The sequence below is a fragment of the Platichthys flesus genome, chromosome 2 (genome assembly GCF_949316205.1).
Source record: "Platichthys flesus chromosome 2, fPlaFle2.1, whole genome shotgun sequence".
NCBI classification, from domain to species: Eukaryota; Metazoa; Chordata; class Actinopteri; order Pleuronectiformes; family Pleuronectidae; genus Platichthys; species Platichthys flesus.
Genome location: NC_084946.1, coordinates 18980691 through 19002712, shown reverse-complemented (window position 1 = coordinate 19002712; position 22022 = coordinate 18980691). Strand labels below are relative to the sequence as shown.

Here is a 22022-nt window from a genome sequence, read left to right as displayed (position 1 = left end):
TTTCTTCAACTTTTTTCCTGGTTTTGTGGCGCAGCAAAGTTGTGCATCACCAATAGATAAAAACATTTGTACTCTCCAAATTCCTTTTACAGATTACTGATCCCACATCAGTGCATTCCTTTTCTCAAATCTGGGCACTCCTCTAAGTGGAAATTACCGGAATTAATTTGAGTAACATGAGCTGAATAATAATGTGGCTCGGAAAACTACATGAGTTGTAGCTATAGACTGTATAAGGAACATGGACATGTCTGCTGGATAAGTCATAAACCCGAACTAAAGACATGTTAAACAGATTTTTCCCAAAGATTGTTTCCATCATCTTAGGTCGTATCAAACGCACTCTGGCTCTAAGTCAAAACCACAAGATGGCAGCACCCATTAAACGACAAAGTGTATTTAATATTAAATGCGGATGTCGCACCTGATACTAGATCAGTACAGATACCTAATTAGTTTGGGAGTTAATGTGGATATATCTCTAGTTTCCAACCCAGGTGTTTAAACTCTTACATGTTTGTTTTTTTTAATAAAAAAAGTGTGTTTCTTCTCTCAATCTCTCTCTCATATAATCCTACATGGTTTTACATCTTCAGGCATAAAGCATTTTTTTTAACAACACACAGTCAGCAGCCATTGTAGAGGTTGAGCTGAATGCTAACACCAGCAGGATAAATGGCAACATGTTGACATGTATCAGGTGTATCTTAGGTTAGCAAATTAGCATACTAAATATTGCGAATTGAGTAGCACTAAAGAGCTAAGGCTAGAGTCAAGCACCAGCGGGAACTGGACGGGTAACCTGCAAAGAAGTTAAACAGGTAAAAAGTTACTTTAGATCCCTTCACTTCTGCATGGACACCTGTCACTACAGACAGTGAACCCGTCAAATAGAACAATGTATCACAAAACTAGCTTAAATATGTTCTCAGTGGCTTAGCATTTAAAGCATATCAGTTGTTACGTCGTTGTTGCAAAATGCTGTGAAAAGTCCAATAGTATGTTATAATGCAATAAAACGTATAAATGTCTAAACAGTAACATTGTTATACTGTACATTACTTTACTGTCACTCAAGAGTATGACCTTATTCAAAAACAGAAAAAGCTATTCACATGGCACTTCTTATTCAGGAATCGTCTTAATCTGGTTAATATGAGAATATCTGTGTAACTGTAGTCGTTGAGCGCAAAGCTGTGCACAGACTGACACTACAGAGCTGTTACATAAACATATTCTAGTTGAGATGTTCCAAACTCTCAGCTCTGCTAATCTCTTCACCAGCGCAGTGGGATGTTTTGCACTGTCTTTTGTTACTCCTCCTTCTTTCTTTTGGCAGAAGCCGGGGTCCGGGCTTGGTTCATGATGAATAAGAAAGATGTCCGCCGGTGTTAAGTGTTCCCTCACTGCGGGTGAGTCACAACCAATCCTCTTCATTTGCCATCTGTGGCACGTCTGAATAACCAGTCGCTATGCGTGGAGGAGAAATCGTTGGAATCGGTTTGAAATCACGATCGAAAGTGAACATCTGAGTCATCCTCTGGTGCTTCTGTGTGTGAGGCTTTGTATCTCGCTGCTCTATCCTTTCACACTCCAGAGTCATTGAGTCTTGTTGCATCATGATTACAGCTGCTCCATAACAAACTAAAGTTTGGAGCTGAGTCCCACATCTATCCACAGCAGACCCTCGGGACAAGTGGCTTCATATTTTCAGCTTTGATTCCGGCTCGCTCCTGTGATAGACAGTTTTATCCAAGGAGAAGGTGTCCGTCCTGTAATAGAGAGTTTTACCCGAGGGGAAAGTGTCCATTAAATCCTCAGTGAGCGCTCCTTTGAGAGACCCGTATCTGATTCCAGGCTGATGTGGCCCTCCTGAGGCGAGTGGAACCTTTTTAATCTTGTAAGTGATGGAAAAAGGTAGAAATGAAGGCTCAGTTATAGAAGAAGATCTGCAGCTATAATTTTGCTAAAGCATGAAAAGATCTACCACCCCTTTATATTGAACATGTTTTATAATAGGTTAAAACTTGAGGAACATTACTATACATTACAATCATTTTTTTTACTCCGCATCAGTGGGGAAACGTACTATCCATTTATTCACCGCCCACAGTTTGAGAAAAAGCACATGTTTTCATTTTGGGTTCATGCCACCAAACTGTTCACATTGTTACCACGCAATCTGATGCATTATTAGGACAATATTCTACCACAGGAAGTTGTGCTAACGAGACAGAGTGGTTGTTCATGGCTTCCTCCAGCCAGATAATGAATCCAAACTCTGGAACTCTGGAACTCTGCAGATTCAAACCACATGGAGCAGGTTTCAGATAAACTGAACAGAAAGTGAAAGTAAAGCAACCTGCAAGTGCAAATATTATTCCAAACCTCTGCTAAAGTGCTGGGTAGACATTAACAGCTATGTGTCCATTGCAGTCAAAGCCCTGTCAGTGTGTTCGGCTGCTGGATGAGAAAATGTAATGATGATTCAATTTAAGATTTTAGATTCCATGATTTAATAGTGTGAATGTTTTTTTTGTCTTTGCACGCTGCCCCTGTGATTGGCTGGTGACATGTCCAGGGTGTACCCCGCCTCTTATCCGATGTCAGCTGGGATGTTGATCGTTTTATGGATGGAAAGATTCCATGATTTATTTATAGATTAATTTCCTTACAATTGTATAATCCATTTTTTATGCTTTAATTTTCGGAAGCACACTATTATCGACTGTTTTGATCAATAATGGATTATAGTAATTAAGGTAATGTCTTTGTTCTATAGCTTGTGTGATGTTTTTGACAGACCTTTGTCAGGAACAGTGGACCTCATGGGGACCTCCTGGGGACCTCATGGGGACCTCATGGGGACCTCATGGGGACCTCATGGGGACCTCATGGGGACCAAGGCCTGGTCCTAATGAGCCTAAACATCATTTTCTAGTCTCCTGGTGGAAATAAGGGGTTAAGATGTGAATTGTGCTTAGATTACAGTTAAGGTTTGGCTTGAATGAAATGGAAGTCCAAGGATAGCTGAACAAACTTAAAAAGCACAAGCAATTCAACACCATTAGGAAGCAATGTAGTTTAACTTGTATTGGCCTTTGACCTTAACATTCTCAGAGCACAGTTCCTGCTCTGAACAAACACTAATGACTGAGGAAACTTACAGAAACTGAGATATTTCCCTTTCATCTCATCGTGGCCCTAATTTGACATAAAGTCCTCAAAGACACAGAAAAGCACAGCGCTGTGTGAGGCAATACTCTGCCTATGGATACAATAGGGATCATCTGACTTGAAAAGGAAAATGAAAAAAAGCATGAAGGCACACGCAGAGGAACGTGGTGTACCTGGCAGTGTGTGCTGCCGTAGTGTTTGTCTGCACAGGTCTCTGCCCTGTGAAAGGGGAGGTGTGCACTGGGCAGGCCTCTGGCTCCATCACAGCTAAGACTGCACTCCTTTGTTTCCTCAATCCCCTTCATCTCTCTCCTGTTACCTCCTAAAGCTCGTCTGTCAGACATTGAAGGAGCCTGGAGGTGCAGGGTGTCAGTCGCTCCGAGCTACTGTTGTACCGGAGTGCCATCTGGTGTTGATGTGTGTGTCCCTGCTCGCCTCTCGAGTACAGGACTTGTCAGCTCAGCCACAATGAGCACGCGTCAGCAGTGCTGCCAGATTATGACTCATAAATTAGGCTCCTACTTTCAGAGGGATATCTCTGACAGATAATCAAAGTCATTTATTGAAAATCCTCCTGATGTCTGACATTTCTGTCATCTTTTTATAGCTCTTTAGTTCATTAGAGAAACTGTTTAACCACAGAGGAGCAGCTGGGACAAATCAGTTTATACACAGACTATTATTATTATTTACCACTCAGCTAGGATCAATTTAGAGTCTACAATTCTTGTGGGAGGAAGCTGAAGTTCCTGGAGAAAATCCATGCAGATATGGGGAGAACATGCAGACTCCACACACAAAGACATAAACCTTCTTGCTTTGAGGCTACCCCACTATCCGGTCTACTCCTGCGCCACCTGTTGATACACAATAACATAAATGTGAAATGTTGGTGGTCAAAGGTGTTTTTATTTCACTTTTCAAGAAGTTCCCATTCTTATTTGTTGTTTTTCTTAAACGAAATGTTTTGGTATATAGATGTGTTTGTTTTAATCAGTAATAATTCAGACATAAGTAGATATTAGTGAGCCATTGCTGAAGGTGTCTCTTTCTTGTAATCAATAGTTTATTCTTGATGGTATGAAATTGTTAGAGGGTCATGGATTTTTTCATTTCTAAAACAAAATAAGTCAGTGGCATTCAGATATAAGTTTGAATGAATCAAGTATTCAACAAACCATCAACCCACGGGGTCTTTAACTGCAAATGTTATTAGTAGAAGTAGTTTATCAATAAAATGTTTGCCCAGTAGCCTTTTTCTTGGAAGGTCAGCGGTCTCCCTGAAGAATTGGAGAATGAAACTCAAGAACTTAAGATCTGATTAATTCAGCCTCACAAGATTGAAGATAGGCTTTTCTCGTATCTTTCAGAAATATGACAAATTGCCACAGTTAGGCCTCTCACTGTTATTTGAATGAAACCATTTTAACCACAGACTGATAGATACAGAATGTCACAAAGCTGCTTATTAATCACAGGCCAAAAAGGGAAGACAGGGGAGTCACAAGACACACTTTTATGCACATTTCCTGTTTTATGTACAATCTCAATCTGAAAAGGAACTATAGTATCTATGGCTGTCACATCAATCCTGTATATATTAAAAAATGTCCTTCTGAAAGCATTGGAGCAGAAATATAAAGTTGCATAAAATGGAACTACTCGACTTCATTGGCTCAAAATTGTACTTTAATTAAAGTATTTATTTACTTTCCACCTCTGAGGAGCAGCAGAGTCCCTTTAAACCAAGACAGACACAACTACAAAGAAAGAAAACAACATGTGGTTCATCCTCAGATCCCTCAGTATTTATTTATAGGTTGCGTCTTGCAGGGATTATGCGATGCAGCATCAGCACACCTCAGATCAGTACTTTCAGAAACACTGTTTGCCCCTGGATTAGTCGTATTCCACTGGAAAGGCTCAGTCTGTAAAACACAGGGAGATGACAAATCACCGCGGATCTCGAGGCTCTGAATAGTAAAAGTAGACCTTCTAGCCATCTGTTTCAGTCGGGGTTTAGTGTCTCTCTGACAGACACGCCTCAACCTGCCTCCTCAGCACATTTCAGCACTTTCAACATATTATTCCTCACTTGGAATAGCTGCTCAGAAATGCTTATTTACACAATATCCAAACCAGTGTTGACAGGTAGACCCGCCGTCTACTCGGCACACATGCAATATTAATTTGGTGATTCGTTTGCAAATAGCCTCCTATCGGCATCCACGTTTCCCTCGCACCGGTCTGCTGCTTACACAAACGCTTCATTGGGAGAGGCTGATGTGCCGCTTGGATTTGCTGCAGATGAAACCAAAGATGTGACGCTCAGCTCCAGCAGTGTCTCTACAGTCCTGATCAGAAAAATGTTCACGCTGAGGTTCAGAGGCAGCACAACGATGGAGAGCACACCCACGAACCCTATCATTACATTCACCCACAGGCAGGGAAAACCCCACCCCTGCCACCCAAGCTGACTGCTGAGCTGTGAGTCCACATGTCCCCCAGTGATAAATGTCAGAGGAACACCTCTCTTTGTCCTCTCGAGCTCATGTCCTCCCCGCTCTGCAGACAAACCCCCGGGGGAGATGAGGACAAAGTCTCCATGGTGATGCGCCAACATCTGCTCAATGTTCCAGGAATATGCCCTGTGAACAGTGCATCTGCTCTCTGTTTTCTCTGGGTCAACACACTTGGCCGACTCTGACGCCGACATCCCACGGTTCACTGGCTTGGTGGGCGCAGGGCGGACTGGAACGAGGCCTAGCCGGCCGCTGTCCCTGTTATTGTGGAGCCTGGGTTTCGTGTGATGCGTCTGGATATGTGCAGAGATCAGGCGTCGCATGTGCAGGCTTGTTGTCAGGAGCAGCAGGAGAAGGGAGAGGAAGGCCATGGCCCAGCAGGGCCTCACAGCACTGGGTATGGGACTGAACAGGTTGGGTAAACATCTGATGAGGGAGTTGGTTGTGTGCAAGCAGGCAGCTGCCCACTCATCCTGCAGCTTCCATCGCCACCTGACATTCAGGGCGACGACTACCCACACTGACAGGCAGCAGAGGTAGCCGGTGACACAGGACCATCCCTCATCTTTGTCCGAACAGTTCCTCTCCTCCCACTCCTCCTCCTCCTCCTCGGCTACCTCTCCAGTAGAACGATGCTCTCCATCAGTGTCCACTGTGTGACTCTTGGCCCTGGCAGCTACGGCGACGGAGTGAGGCCACAGCAGTCTGCCCAGGGTCTCCACAGCGATCAGAGGTGTGGTCAGGAGCAGCACGGCTCCATACGTGTGGCTGAGGAACAGCAGGAAACGCAGAGCAATGACATCACCCGCTGGGGCTGGGGCCGTCACCCAGGACCCGAAGACACGAAGGAAACTCAGAGACACTGTGTGAAAAACAAAGCGTCGGCGGGTTAGTCCATTCTGGTTGGACTGGTTTAGAGCAGTGATCCCAAACAGGGCTACCTCCTGCTCGAGCTAATTATATAGTTAGCAAGGTTATGCAGTAACTACTAAACAGATTTCCACACATTTTAGTGGAAGGATATGAGATGGGTCAGGGGAAAGAACCCTTGGGATTGGGAGGCAAATAAAGAAAGTGCCTTTTCACCTCCTGTAACATTGTGAGAAAAGGTGTTTTTATCATGTTCTGGGATTTCTCTGAGAATTATTCATGAATCTAGATGGTAAAAAAATACAACTTCTTTAAGGGACTGACTTTTAAGGGCGTGCAAATTGGTGCAGCTGCAAATGAAAATCGACAACTTGTGTGTTTAAATTGACGACTTTATTTGTATTTATTTTATTTATATCCTAACAATATGTTTTAATTAACAACCATCCAGATGAAGTACTTTTAAACAGAACTAGTTGATTAGTATTGCTTACATTTTACACACAAAACATTGAATTAAATTATTATTATTATTTTTATTATTATGAAATATGATGCCTTAGAGTCCCTGAATTCCGATAATGCAGGTGACATTGTTATGGTAAGTAGAGCTACACAGGCTGGAGTTAGATGGTATTTACAAATGTACTAATCTGAATAATAAAGCTGTTACTATAAATAGCTTATTGTGCAAGGTGGTATCTTGCACAATAATATATTTACCTTGTGCAAGGAAAAAAGATACTTTTGAAACCTTGAACACTTCTGAAAGGGGCTTTTTTTGCTCAATGGGTGCGGTATTTGAAGTAAATGTTAGCTGTTGTACTTCTGTGAATGCAGGACTGACAGAGTATTTAGAATCTATGATGCTTCGTCAATGACTGATCGTCACCTGCAGCCAGGAAGTCGGTGAAGAGCAGGATGCAGCAGCAGCAGAAGCTGACATGGCTGTAGGATGTGGTCAGCGAGGGCACGAAGAGAAGACTGCAGGCCAGTTTAAATACACACAACACCACTGCTCCCTCCAACACACCGTCCATGACTAGAACAAAACAACACACACAAACAATGGTCAACACGCTATCCGGAAAACTTGTTCTCTTTGTGCCTCAAGGTGGAGGAGCTCGAGAATGCCAATCTGTAGTTTCTGTGAAGCTCACACAAACTTTTTACATCATGATTCTAGTTTGAATGTGAGTTTCTGCCTCGTGGTTGCAGATCAATAATTCATTGTACATGAGGATTGAACCCTGGACTACACAGCTGTTTACAGTTGATCACAAAAAGGAGGAATCTCAGGAATAACAACAGCTTGTCAACTGTCCTCTGTTAACACATATGATCGTATTTGAAATCAATTAAAACATATTTAACAGCATAGATACAAAATTAAACCTCTCAGTAATGTGAGCTAAAAAAATTAGCAGCTCTGACAAGGCTGTAAACATGTCCACCTCCTGACAATAACACTGAACAATCACTCTGGTTCAACCTGGATAAAACATTTCCTTTTATCTCTATCTCTATGACCATGTGATATCTCCATGTGATATCTCTATCACATATGACCATGTGATATCTCTATCACATGGTCATAGAACACAATTCAAACTACATGTGACAAAATGTCACCTGCAGTGAAGTTCATGAGAACTTACCTGTGCTGGCAGGAGCCGTCAGAGCAGCATGTCAATATGAGCTTCAGATGTTTCATCCGCTCCCTTCACCCCTCCACACAACCCCCCTTTGCTCCACCCTCTTGATGGGGGGGATAATGACCCTGCCTCCTCCCCCCCCCTCCTGTGCTCCCTGCACCTGGCCTGTGTGGAAGTGAGAGAACCTGTGCACCGCAGAGGGTGTGGCAGCGTCTGGGCTCAAGAAAACCAGTCTAACAACAGTGAGAGGTGTGTGTGTGTGTGTTGGGGGGTGTGGGTGTGTGTGTGTCTTAATATTTCTGCGTTACACCAACCTTATGAAACTACTGTATGTTATTTCAAGGGTTACAGAAAACACACACATTCAGGGTGTTGCTTGAATCAGGAATAGAGAGAAGACAACGCTCCTGTGAAAAACATTCTTTATCTTGATAGTCGGTACAGGTTTAATAGTTTAATTAATTAATTTAAAGACACATGACTAATTTGTGGTTTTCAGTGTTTTAATTAACTTCAGATGCTGTTATAATGTTGCCTGTGCATCATATACTTGTCTACAACACTTGTTAACATGATCCTTCAGTAATAGCCAATGTGCAGTATTTGGACAGGTCCTCTTCAACATGGGACATTATTTATTAATATTGTTCTCCTGGGCTCATTACCTTTGATCCCAGATACATTGGTTTTAATGCCAGGTCCCAGCACTTTTTCTGTATGACTGGAGCTCAAACTGTTTTATCACAGAGAACGAGTTGCAAAAAATATATAAATTGAACTATGAATTACTCTTTTTCATTTTAGGATTTTCAAACATTACTCTCAGTCTCTTATAAGTTAATTTTTGATCAATTTTCAAGAGTCTTAAAATAATACTTATTTTCGATCAGACGATGTGATGTGATGAAAAGCTCTAGAAAGGCAGATAAATTCACATTGAGGAACTGCACTGTTAATGTCATGGGTACATAAGCACATTATCAACTAGATATATTTTTTTAGGTGGATACAACTACATCAATTCAGCATAAGAATCAAGAAACTTTTATTTTAAATGACATTAGAAAACATTAAAACACTTGGCTCAGGTCAATCGTAAGGAGGAGAACTGTTCGGAGGAAGCAGCGCACCAAGCTCTGTCTGCTTTATCTCTCAGTTTATTGGTTGTCATCACATTTGGGTGATTTTGCATCCGTGTGACTCTGATTCACTTCAAATACTGTATATGAGATAGAGTTCTGTGGAGTTTTGCATTTGGTGTGAATATTTTCCAACAGATATTTGAATATGTCTTTGGTTGTGTATGTGTGTGAAAAAACAATGAGTATTGCATTGAGCGCAAACATTAAGTAATATTGAAAATTCGAATCTATTGTTGTTGTTGACAAGAATGTGTCGAGATATAATCAAATATATTTACTTAGCTCTCGTAGAGGAACTCAGGTTTTTAATCAGCAAATATCTGCGCTTTCACAATTAAATAAACTTGAAGTATTAAAACTACTTGAACAATACTCAAAAGTACGAATGTAAAGTAGGAAAGTCAATGTGGTATTTTCACTTTTGACTACATGTCAATGTAATTGTACCTTTACTTGAGTAAAAGTATTTGCTTTATAACGTAAAAGTACATTTAAATGCAAGTTGTATTAGGTTACCTTCAATTTAAAAGCAAGTACTTAATGATTTCTATTCAAGTTAATGTGGAACTTTGACTTTAGTACATTTTCGTTAATCTATTTGTACTTTCACTTAAGTAGAATGTTTGAGTATCGCCTGCAAAAAATACACGCAATATGATGAGTGTGTTGAGTTTTCACTCCACAAAAAGACGTTAAGTAAAATCTGTCAAATTGTTTCCACCTCGTAAATACAATTTCGAATAAGTCTGAAATGCAGATCTTTTTTATCCTCAGAACCATGTGTGTCTGTCATCACATGTAAAGGAACAGTCCACCATGTTTTCTGCTGTGGCTGAAGCTGTGGCAGCAGTGCCATCTCCTGCTGAGCTCAGCACAGAGCACGTTATCATCCTGCTGCTGCTGCTGAGAGGATTACGCTTCATATCTACTGTACACCAGGGTCGTGACCTGGCTGTGACACGCGCAGCTTGTCCACAGAGCTTGGATTAGATGACACCTGTGATGCAGAATATTAATACACTCATTCTGGACCTTGCCTCTCTCTCTCTCTCTCTCTCTCTCTCTCTCTCTCTCTCTCTCTCTCTCTCTCTCTCTCTCTCTCGCTCTCTCTCTCTCTCTCGCTCTCTCTCAATCTCTCTCTCTCTGTCTGCTGTGCTGTCTGTGCATGTTTATCACCAGTGATAATGTGCGAATTATCACCTCGCACATGCAATAATAATAAAAACTGCCACTTTAGCCGGGGAACCGTGCGTAGCCATGAACTTCCCCAGGCACATGCACGGATTCCTGTGCCGTGGCAGCAGCAGCAGCAGCTGCACGGACACATGCCGCCGCAGCAGCAGCAGCAGCAGCAGTGTTCAAATCAGACCGAAAAACCACGAAATGGGTTAAAAAACCCTCGGCTTCATTTCTGGTGTTGTTGTGCTGAACAATTCCTCGCCTGCAGCACCCAGAAGTGAACAGCAGGCGACCCGGAAGGTTTGAAGTCCGACTGAGAGAGAGCGAGCAGAGAGAAGAGACTAAATCCATAATAATAATACAAAAAAAAAAGAAATATCCCTCCTCTCGCTGCTTCAGGTATGTTGCTCCTTCTTCCTCCTCTCTCTCTCTCTCTCTCTCTCTCTCCTTTTCTTCTCCACCTCTCCCCCTCTCGCTCTCTCTCCGGGTTCGACGTTTCTATTTTTTTTAAGTCATGCAAAAGTTGCGTTTAAAAACAGCAGCATTTAGAAGGATTCTGGTTCCTTTTTCTACCGTGCAGCGAATCATGGCTTCCATTACGCGCGGGGATTAACGTCGACGTCTGGGTTTGTGTGTCTCGGAGGCTGCGGAGCATTCAGCAGAGGCTTGGTGATTGTTGTAGGAAGTGTCAGTTTTTTTTTTCTTCACCCTCTCCTCTCTCCTCCTCCAGCCGGGCTATTCAAACCTGCATATCAAAGTAAACAATCATTGGCAGGCTTTAATGCAAATATGCCCCATCCATCCAGGGCGCGTCGCGACGGCGCTGGAGCCACACGTGGAGAATGTATCTGCTTATAATATTCAGATCTGCAGAATATGGCGTCCGGTGCTTATAAAAATAAGACTGGGGCTGCCATTTTTGTTTTCCTTTTGTCTGAAATTTTTTAATAAACTGTCTGAGAATGTGGGAGAGGCAGGCAGGCGGACAGGAGGAGCGAGGCGCTGCGGAGGATCGTTTCTCTCCGTGGAGGCGATGTTGTGTGTTCGCTTTTCAAGCTGCTCCGGGTTATTTTCTTCTTAAGATTGTAAGAGATCGTCTCCTGCTTCCTTCGGGGGAATGAGGAATAATACAGGTACAAAGATGGAGAAAAAAACTTGATCCTAACTTTTCAGTTTCTATTTAGAGATGGAGGAGTATAGGCCTGGATCTCTCCAGACTCCTGTTGTGTTTTCACTAGTGATGCTTGTTGCAGCTGAGATATTAAGATTTAAAATAGTTCTGTGATAACACTTGACCCTGACTAACTACTAACCATCTGTAGCATTATTATAACAGACCATACAGAGATAGATCCATCAATTCATCCGGTATTACAGAATTAATTGCATGTAGCCTTGGCTGGTTTATAGTATCTCAGTACAACTGTCGGGTTCCCTTTACAAGAGTTCATAAGATAGAATAAGTATAAATACGATTTTTTTGTGTTTCCAGGATGTGGCTTATTTTGTGGCTTTCTATTTGTTAATGATTCATCTTACAAACCATTTCCAAAGGGAGTCATATTCAAACGATATAATACGATATAATACGATATAATACAATTTGATACAATGTGATACTATGGGATTCAATGTGGCACGATAAACGTACAATCTGATACAATAAGATATGATACAATGTGATACGATTATCTATAGTTCTAAAACTAAAAGATTCATAAAAATGGTCTCGATACTGAATCTTTATTAACTCAGCTACACATTGGTAGTTGGTTTCTAGCCTAATTTGGAACCGTACAGCAGCTGAAACAATCATAATCTCAAATTAAACCACATTTAAATCTGCTTTTGTGCCCTTTTTTTGGTGCCTTATTTGTCTCCATCAAAACCCATAATTATTTCCTGGGAAAAATCCTGGATACATCCATTGATCTGTATCCGCACCAAACTTTAAAGGCCCATACCACATCCTTCCACCAAGTTTCGTGGTTATCCATCAGGTTGTTTTTGTGCTTTCTTGCTTAGAAACACACAAACGCACAGCAGGAAACATATGTATAAAATACCATGTCTCGTGGCCAAGTAAAGGAGCTTAAACCTTCCTCTACATCAACAGTATCGGCAAAAAAAGAACCAGCTGATTGTAAGGATTGTCACATGGGAAATAATGTATGTACCACCATACATGGTCATGTAGGGAACCCTGTTGCAACCATTAAGTGTTTTCTAGGTGAAGTGTGGCATTTTTGAAAGTGACACATGAGATGTCCTGCAGCAGTCAGACTCCTGAGCCTGCTCCCCAGAGTCACAAAGCCTCCAGGAAGTGAAACTGATCCACACTGGCATCATTAGAGAAATATTCTGAGGGCTTTACTGTACGCTTGTACCCCTGGACGTATCGTTTTTGTTTGTCTTGGCCCGCAGACGTGGACTGTGTTATGCCTGTGCTAAGCCAAACAGACTTCGGAATGGTGAAGTACGCCAAAGCACGCAATGCAAAATGTTTAAAGAAGAAAAAAAAAAAGGAACCTCATAGAGGGTTGAAAAGAGAAGCGATGGAAAGAAAGGCTTTCAGATCGCACCAGGAGAAGCAAGCAGCTCTCTCTGCCTGAACATTTAAAAGGCGTCTTTCTATGTGGTCAGTAGAAAAGCCACTGGATCAAGTATTGATCTTTAAAGATACAATATGTAGCAATTCTTTATTTTAAATGTCTAAAATGACTAGACCTATGTTATATATATATTGTTGACATCTGTACCTAAATTATCTAAAAATGTTTCAACAAGGTTCAAAGAAGTTCAGAGAGTGCAGAGAAGTTCTACATTTTGTTCAAGGTAACGGGACCTTTCATTTTGGCTGCTTTTTAATTGCATCATATCCAGTTTAGCTGTGGCTTTGCCTGCTTTAACTTCCAGGAACACAAATGAAAGACACAGGAATAACACACTTTCATCAACTTAGCTTGCCTGCTGTTTTTTCCTCCATTGTTTGTATTGGTCACTCATAATGAAATATGTTTTTTCATTTTTGACACACATTACACAACTCCCAACTTACATTCAACAACTCCCATGATCCTAAACTTCATGACATCATCAAACTATGGCGTTTTCCTGGGTTTCTTATTTTGTTTTTAGTATGGGAGTTTAGTTTTTAGTATTTAGTATTCCCCCAGCATGGGAAGCTACATATTGTACGTTTAAAAGAGAATCATGCTTTTATTTTGTAATCACATCCCCAGATATTAGAAAGAAAAACACTCTTAACAACAGATGTGGTTTCACTGCAACCCTGTCTAAGTTATTCAATATTCACCTTTTTATGTTGGAGACGTCACTCAGGTCTTTTCTTGCACTCTGACGTGAGACTGTATTTCTCCATCGGACTCTCGCGTCACCAGCGAGTTTGCGTGTGTCGAGGAGGAGGAGTTGACCAACAGCCACAGATTAGCATCTGCCACATCACTTTTAACACTTCTGTTTTCTCTGATAACCATTGTGAAGAGTCCTCCAACTAGCTGTGGTGACCTTCTGATGGCCTGTCTCAGGCAACACGGGGAGAGAAAAAGCCTGCTGGACTCTGCATCACTGAAATGTTCTTTTAAAAAAACGTTCTTGCTGACATCACTGAACATCTTGAAGAAAGCAAGAAGACACTACATCTCTTCTTTCACTTTTTGGCAAGGAGGAGAACCAATACAGAATGTCTTTGAAAATGCACCATCACAAGACCGGGACCAGCTCTCCCAAATCATCACATCAAACAGTCAGCTGCTGCCTGGGCGAAGAGCCACTGACACAAGTTTCCAACCCCTGTTTGCTACACTGACAGTAGGGCGACACATAAACATTCAAGCTGAGGTGAAACAGAAAGGCGATGGGACGCAAGATGAGAGGGATGTTAGGAAAAAAATTCATTTTGCTTATACTTTCAAACTTTCCTCAATGCACTTTTTTAAATGGAGAGGCTGAGTGGTGCGCTGATTCTTTTTTTGTTGTCTGCTCCGTCATTTCAGGATGGCTGAACCTCGCTATAATAATCCGTATTTCTGGCCTCCACCCACTGCGATGTCTGGCCAGGTGAGTGATTCTGCTTTCCACACTTATTTGTCAACACACTTTAAAAAAAGCTGTTTATGTAATTAAAAGTCATTGCACCATTTGCAAATGTTTACAGCAGTAGTTTGACATTTTTGGGAGATATGCTCATCTGCATTCTGGACAATGGTTCTGTTAAAAGTTTGATTCCACTCTGATGTTTTAACATCAGAGTGGTTTTCTGATAACAATAAATAGTCGGGTACATAACCACCTGTAACACTGCAAGCTGTTTCCTTTATGCCAAGCTAAGCTAACTGGCTGGTGGCTACATATTTACAATACTGATGTTACAATGGTTTGGATCTTCTGATCTATCTCTCAGCAGGAAAGCAAATAAGTTTTACACAAAGGATTAAAGTATCTAATGGCACTCAGTAGAGCCCATAACACCGCCAAGGCAAATTTCACATGCTCATAGATTTCCGTCCCCTAAAAATATACTGGATCAGAACCCATGATTGATTCCCATAAGAAACAGTTAACATTTAAATAAAAATGCAGATCTCACAATGTTACAGAAAGCGAAAACTGATTTGTCTCCTGATCCGTAACAAAGTTTGATTGGTTCTTCCCTGACCCATAACACATCCCTCCACCAAGTTTAGTACAATCAGCTCAGTGGATTTTGTGTAAACAAACAAAAGTACAGTAATAAAATATAACATCCTTGGCGGAGGTAATATTATCATATCTTCCTATCCTTCTAGTGGTTCACTATTTGGGGGTTGAGAACAGATAAATGATGTATTAATGACCACATTAGATGATTAAAGAGATGCGTTAAATGGAAAGAAATCAGAGTTAAACAAATGTTTTATTTTTAAGTCATTTTGAAATATTGATAGATTCCTTTTAGGCTTAAGGTGATATGCTGTTTGCTGTGAAATTCCCTTTAAACAAATGATTCACCTGATTCACTCCAGTAGAAATTAATTGATTTTAAAGAATCACAAGCCGAAAAGGTTGTGAACCACTGGCACACTTGTTGTTGAACCTCAGAGACATTCAGGGCGAGTTGTAGCGACAATGTCAGGTGTCCGCCTTTAGAGGGAACCATCGTGTCATTAACCGACACTGACTGAACTGACGATGGCTGTTTTCTTGTCACAAACGCTGTTTCCTGGCTGTCAGCTGGATAACCTAGTCTTGATCAATAAAATCAAGGAGCAGCTGATGGCCGAGAAGATCAGACCGCCACATCTTCCTGCTGCCTCAGCACCTTCCCAACAGCCCCAGCTGACTCCCTCCAGTCAGGTAGAAAGTGGCCAGCACGGGATGTCCAAAGCCCAGCAGATGCAAGTTCTCCAGAGCCACAGCTCATCTCAGCCCGACATCGCCCTGCACGCCCGTCCGACCTCCAGCTCAGTCACAGGTACTCAAACTGTGACCACAGTTTTTAACATGGACTGTAGATAAAGATGGACAACACATCTCCATCTCCTCCCAATATTCAGGAAAGAAGCCAAAATATCCTGCATACAAAAGCTGCCATCCTGCACATTTGGAGCTACAACCTGTACAGTAGCCTTCAGGGGATTGAGCTGTGGCATTGAGGTTCCACCTACACATGCTTTTTACCAATCACGAGTCAGTATCAACTGTCAATCATGAGCGAATTAAAGCCAAACTTACCAGAAAACCCATCATTTGAACAATTATCAGTGTGATGAGAACTACCTCAAATGACAGAAAACATCTTTAGGAAAAATAAGATTGACTTGTACCTATACTGCAGCCAGCCACAAGGGGGTTATCAAGACGTTTTGGATCCACTTTTGGGATCCACCATCTTTATGTTCAGTCTATGGTTTTTACTGGTATGCATGAAATAAAGTGGAGACAGAATGATTGTCACAGTTAATAATACTGAACTTCTTTTCTTTGATGCTTTGTTAATGGTAGACTATGGAACTAATCTGGTAAACACAGACATATCTTCTTCGTACCCATGCTGGGAGAATTCAGTCACATAAGTTGTTTAATATTTTATGCATTTGTTTTTGTGTGGTTAATTTTAATCAAGCAACTTTGGATTATCTCTACCAGGTCGTATTCTGGGGGACGTAAACTTGAATCTGGACGATAAGGCAGCTATAAAAGCCAGAGGATTATGGGAAGACTGGCATCTGCGCCAACTCATTGATCATCCGTCCAGGACAAACCATGTCTCAGGTAACCACACTGCTCTCAGCGTGGGTTGGGGGGTCTGCATGTCATTTATCATCTGCCTGGTTAGTTTAGCTACAGTCGAAGGTGCAGGACGTTACTCACACTTCTATAGAGATCACTCTTTGTGGGGTTTTTACGTATTTTAACAGCTCAGACTATTTTCTTTATTTCTCAATTTCAGATGTTTTACAACTTTGAACCCTTTTAAACATTACAATCGAGGTGTCAGATAATGTAAAAATACTAATCGCAATTCATTTTGAATACCAGAAACATGAATACTTATATCCTTTGTATTAAGTAACAGAACAAATGTATTTATATATAGTACATCATCATTTCAATGGAAATGAACGGTGTATATACTAATGACACAGGCCCAACGTCTCAACTCAGTCTCCAGCTGTTGTCAGGGTTTGACAAACTTTATTATCATGATTTTAGAGACTGGTGCCCTTGACGTATTATTTGTGTTATAGTAGACGGAAATAATGGTTTATAGTGGTTTCAAATTAGTCTATCCCCAATCTACATGAAAGATGGGTTTCCCAGAGAAAAGCCATGCAGAGAACCAACATATATTATATGAGTATAATGTTTGGTGGAGGCCGACAAGTGCCAGGCAGTAAAACTGATTTGCAGTTTGCATTATCTGTTAGTCGGGTCATGTTCGAGGGAATTTTAACTGATAAACACTGATAACGATTTCTCAAGGTGAAGTATTTATTTAGTCCCTGTGATGTATATGCAGACAGGCTCTGTTAAAGAATTAAAATGGAGTGAATTTATGAATTAAAATGCAGATTCAGACGGATTATCCGCTAAATAAATACTGTATATAATGACAATGAAACACAGAACAACCTATTACATGTATTTTGATACACTGTTTTTCTATGAGGATCTACATTAGCATTTAAAAGCATCATTCCGGTCCATATTTCTTATCAGTCGATCTAAATAGACCTTTCATAGAAAGATATATAACTACATATCTTTCTACATATACAAGTAATTTTTTTAGGCACGTTCAGTAAATCAAAATTAATCTAACATTTTCTCCTTGTATTTCTTTATTATGTCATTTGAATATACATTTTTTATACAAGGTTTTCAGTCACGTCTATCTCTTCCTTTTTGCACCCGTCAGGTGTCGCGCTGGCGTCCAGAACAGGCAACCTCAACACCTCAGAAATCACCACCCCCACTACGCCCACTTCAAGCAGCCACAGTCGGCTGTGCGGAGCGCCGACCCCTCACCTCATCTCAGGGTTGGCCAGTGGCCACATGATGGACCTTGGGAAAAACAACGGGGGACTTGTAGGACTCCTCGGGCCCCCTCCAAAAGAGGAGCGAGGCCGCAAGAGGATCAAGGCAGAGAACGGGTCTTCGCTGTTGGTGGTGCCCTACCCGATCCTCGCCTCGGGCAACGACCAAGCCTGTGTCACCATCACTGCCAAAGAGGGAAAGACCTACAGGTAGGGCAAATTCCTTTTTTTATGCAGCTGCGGTATATGGTAACCACTGAACCTATGCGCAAAGAGGAAGGAAACACAAACCGTTAAAGACTTAATCCAATAAAACGGTCAAAGTCAAAGTGTTTCGTGAGCCACACTGCAATTGGATTTGTATGAATGCATGAATCACACTGTATAGCCCTGATCCAATTGTCTGTCTGCACTTTGTTAATGTATGTCTCCGCTCCTGTTTCCTTGTTGCAGGTGTAAAATGTGTCCCCTGACTTTCTTCTCCAAGTCAGACATGCAGATTCACTCTAAGACACACACAGAGGCAAAGGCTCACAAGTGTCCTCACTGCACCAAGTCCTTTGCGAACGCGTCCTACCTGGCCCAGCACCTGCGCATACACCTGGGTGTCAAACCTTACCGCTGTTCCTACTGTGAGAAATGTTTCCGCCAGCTTTCCCACCTGCAGCAGCACACCAGGTCAGACGTGTTCATGAAGTTTTATTCAAGAGTTGCATAAAATCTCCATAAAAATAATGAGCAGCGGGGTATTCAGATGATTCATCTTATTTACTTTCCTTTTTTTTCCCTATGTACATTTTCTTCTGTATATGTCCAAGAGCATTTTCAGAAGTTTGATAACCGCTAAAAACATATTTTCCATTGCTTCATTTAAACAGAGTTTTTTTAGCATATTACATTTTGCAATTAAACATGTTATTCATATTTTAAAAAGTTTTAAACATATTACAAACGTTGCACATATTTAAAAAAGTTAGGTTTACAGGTCTGTTTACTTGTGTTTACTCAGCCACAGAAAGTACCTCAATTGTACATCAGAGCCTACAAAGTCCTTTAAGCAACCTGTCTAACCTGTTCTTGTTCCTGTTCAGGATCCACACAGGGGACCGACCATACAAATGTGCCCATGCCGGATGTGAAAAAGCTTTTACTCAGCTCTCTAATCTGCAGGTAACATTAAGTACTTCTCTCCTTCAGCTGTTTTACCACCAATGGCTTGAATGAAGTATGTGAGGGAACAACTTTCACGACGCCTAACCCTGTGTGTTCTCTGTTGTTCCTGCTGAAGTCTCACCAGAGGCAGCACAACAAAGACAAACCCTTCAAATGCTCCAACTGTTACCGTGCCTATTCAGACTCTGCCTCGCTGCAGATCCACATGTCTGCACACGCCATCAAAAATGCCAAGGCTTACTGCTGCAGCATGTGTGGCAGGGCATACACCTCAGTGAGTTGCCCATCCAAATCCAGCTTGCTTTTAAGTTATTGCAGCAGCGACGCTCAAAAGTGTGATTCTCCTCTTGTTTTTCTTCTCCAGGAGACGTATCTCATGAAGCACCTGGCTAAGCATACAGTGGTGGAACATGTGATGTCCCATCATTCGCCTCACCACAGGACAGAGTCACCCAACCTCCCTATACGGATATCCCTCATCTGATCTCCTCGCACATCTCCTTCCTGAGATATGTCAGCATTCCTCTGATGGACTTGAACCCATGACTGGGTTCTAAAAATGTGCCAGATTGTACTCATATCTTGTGAAGAGGTGCTCTTTCAATGAGCGTGTCCTCCTTTCCTTTCTTGCTGACCAGATAGTATTATTGGGGACATCCAAAGATGACTTCTCAGCACTTTCGGGCCTGAAAACGACAGGCCCAAAATGTCTTTTTCTATATGATAGTAAAGTGGTTTTGCTCTTGGCAGCTACATGGAAAATCTTTTTTAAACTTTCTGCGTTATAACAGATCACTTTGTCTTTTTTATATGGCCCTTTATTTTCCTTACCCAAGTCTTAACAAAAAAATTGCATCAGATATAGTCTTCCGTTAGCCCGGTGACCAACTGAACAGAAAGATGAATGCTTATACGATGGATTGGTTATTGTGCCACTTGTCCACTTATGTCAATGTTTGCCAGACCTCACAATCACGTGGCCATAATCAACACATAAACGACATGTTAACATTTATTTTCAGTAATTTCCACACTGGTTTCATCTTCACCAGGATGTGCGACTCGTAAATGAGATGGATGGGTCTTATTATTAGCTTGTATAATCGTCAGTGTTAGAAGAAAATGCTAAAGAAAGACACAAGTATTCAGTTTAATATGACGAGTTAAAAATGAAATAAAATATAAGCATATTTATACATTTTTCATGTAAGACACCAAAAACGAAATTAGATCAATATTATGTCAAATTCTCGATTAAAAATCAGGCAAAACTCTTGCATTTTTAACAATTTATTTCCCAACAATGAATGATGCACTTACACTACTTCTGTTTACTTTGTATTTATTTGGATATGCAAATAAATAAATGTGGTTTGAAGTTACCACCACTCTGCTGCTGCCTCATGAATAAGCATCAATAATGAGGTACCTCTCTGGGGTCTTCAGCTATAATGTTTAATGGAGGCATCAACCCTGGTTGAATAATATTGTTGTTGTTTTATGAACAAACACGTTGCCATTTTATGCATTTAAGCCTTAACTTTGTTACAACTCTAGGATCCACTCATTTGTTTTATCATTTTACATTTGCCTTTTATATCATAGCATGATATACACTGTAAATTAACTATATTAACTGTCAGCCCATTTTATAATAAATCATTCCAAAAGAACAGGTATTGGTGCAAGTCTTTCTTCAGTTTTCCTGGCTGCATTCAAACAAAAAACCAACTTGAAGACAACAAGACCTTTTTGTTGTTTTCATGTGTTTTGAAGTTGGAATGTGGAGGGAAAAAATGAATGATTTAAACAAGCGTTTTAACAACGCCTTTTGACACTTCTTTGTGATATCTATGATAATGAATAGCAATTAAAAGGAAACAGGTGTAACATGCATGTAAATGCATAATTCTAAATGTCTGCATAATGTATATAAACTAGAGTTACTGCACTGCCGTTGTGTGCCTTCTGCCAACTAGTGCAGTTTCCATGTAAATATTTCGTCAACCTTTTTTTCAACAGATTCATAAAAGGTCACTGTGACCTTTGACCACTGAAACATAATCACTATATCTGAAAATCTTAGTCCAAGTGACAACTGATCAAAAGATGAAGAAAGTCTCTCATTACTTATTGTAATATCCCGTTCAAGACCTACTTGACCAATGCAATCGAATCAGTTAATCAGTTTGTCCAAGTGAATTGTAGCAGATGTAGTGAAATTCCCTACAGGCAGTCCTAATATGTCACATTCACAGAGCTGTGAGGTTACTGTGACCTTGACCTTTGACTTTCAAGCACCAAAATCTCTTTCAGCCAAATCCAATACAATTGAAATACATGGTGACTGATCTTCAAACATAGAAAGCTGTGGTGTCATCAAGTCTCTGTGGATTTGGCTGCAATGCTGCAAATATAACATATCCACATATCCAAATGAGCACAAATCAGAAAACACTGGACATTTACAGGAATTGAAAACTACTAAAACATAAAAAAAACCTAGAACCGATCGATTGATGTGTTTTAGCTCTTTCACTACAAATGATAATTCGCATCCCTGCTGGTGTTTTTGCTAACCAGTGTTGTCATGTGGTTGTTTGATATGCAATCAGCCAATGGTTTCCATTAGCTTCCACTCAGCAGACTCCTGAAACTTGTTTCAGATATATAATTCATTACCATTAAAAATCTGCACTTACAATGCATTACCAAGGAAATAAATCAATAGTTATAGAAATTAAGAAGCGGATTTTCAATGTCTAC

General features: G+C 40.9%; 2 protein-coding genes across 8 annotated transcripts; one reads left to right on the top strand and one right to left on the bottom strand.

The window, feature by feature from the left end:
• Positions 1 to 4963: 4963 nt before the first annotated feature.
• Positions 4964 to 13939, bottom strand: LOC133968464 (uncharacterized). 2 transcript variants are annotated; one of them, XM_062404538.1, is made up of 4 exons: positions 13862 to 13939; positions 7462 to 7611; positions 5436 to 6561; positions 4964 to 5105 (listed from the first exon to the last, which is right to left on the bottom strand). In XM_062404538.1, the coding sequence occupies exons 2-4, from the start codon at positions 7607 to 7609 to the stop codon at positions 5039 to 5041; spliced, it is 1341 nt and encodes a 446-aa protein (XP_062260522.1). In that variant the 5' UTR covers positions 7610 to 7611; positions 13862 to 13939; the 3' UTR covers positions 4964 to 5038. The 2 variants fall into 2 exon arrangements, with proteins under 2 accessions (XP_062260522.1, XP_062260512.1); XM_062404528.1 differs by lacking the exon at positions 13862 to 13939 and adding an exon at positions 8228 to 9090.
• On the top strand, positions 10578 to 21302 carry znf362a (zinc finger protein 362a). 6 transcript variants are annotated; one of them, XM_062404471.1, is made up of 9 exons: positions 10578 to 10944; positions 14562 to 14625; positions 15778 to 16018; positions 16693 to 16818; positions 17966 to 18293; positions 18537 to 18761; positions 19175 to 19253; positions 19372 to 19530; positions 19621 to 21302. In XM_062404471.1, exons 2-9 carry the CDS (start codon positions 14563 to 14565, stop codon positions 19738 to 19740), a joined length of 1341 nt encoding a protein of 446 aa, XP_062260455.1. In that variant the 5' UTR covers positions 10578 to 10944; position 14562; the 3' UTR covers positions 19741 to 21302. The 6 variants fall into 6 exon arrangements, with proteins under 6 accessions (XP_062260455.1, XP_062260499.1, XP_062260482.1 ...); XM_062404515.1 differs by having other exon boundaries at positions 10579 to 10944; positions 15817 to 16018; XM_062404498.1 differs by having other exon boundaries at positions 10579 to 10944; positions 15811 to 16018; positions 19621 to 21301.
• The last annotated feature ends 720 nt before the right edge of the window (positions 21303 to 22022 follow it).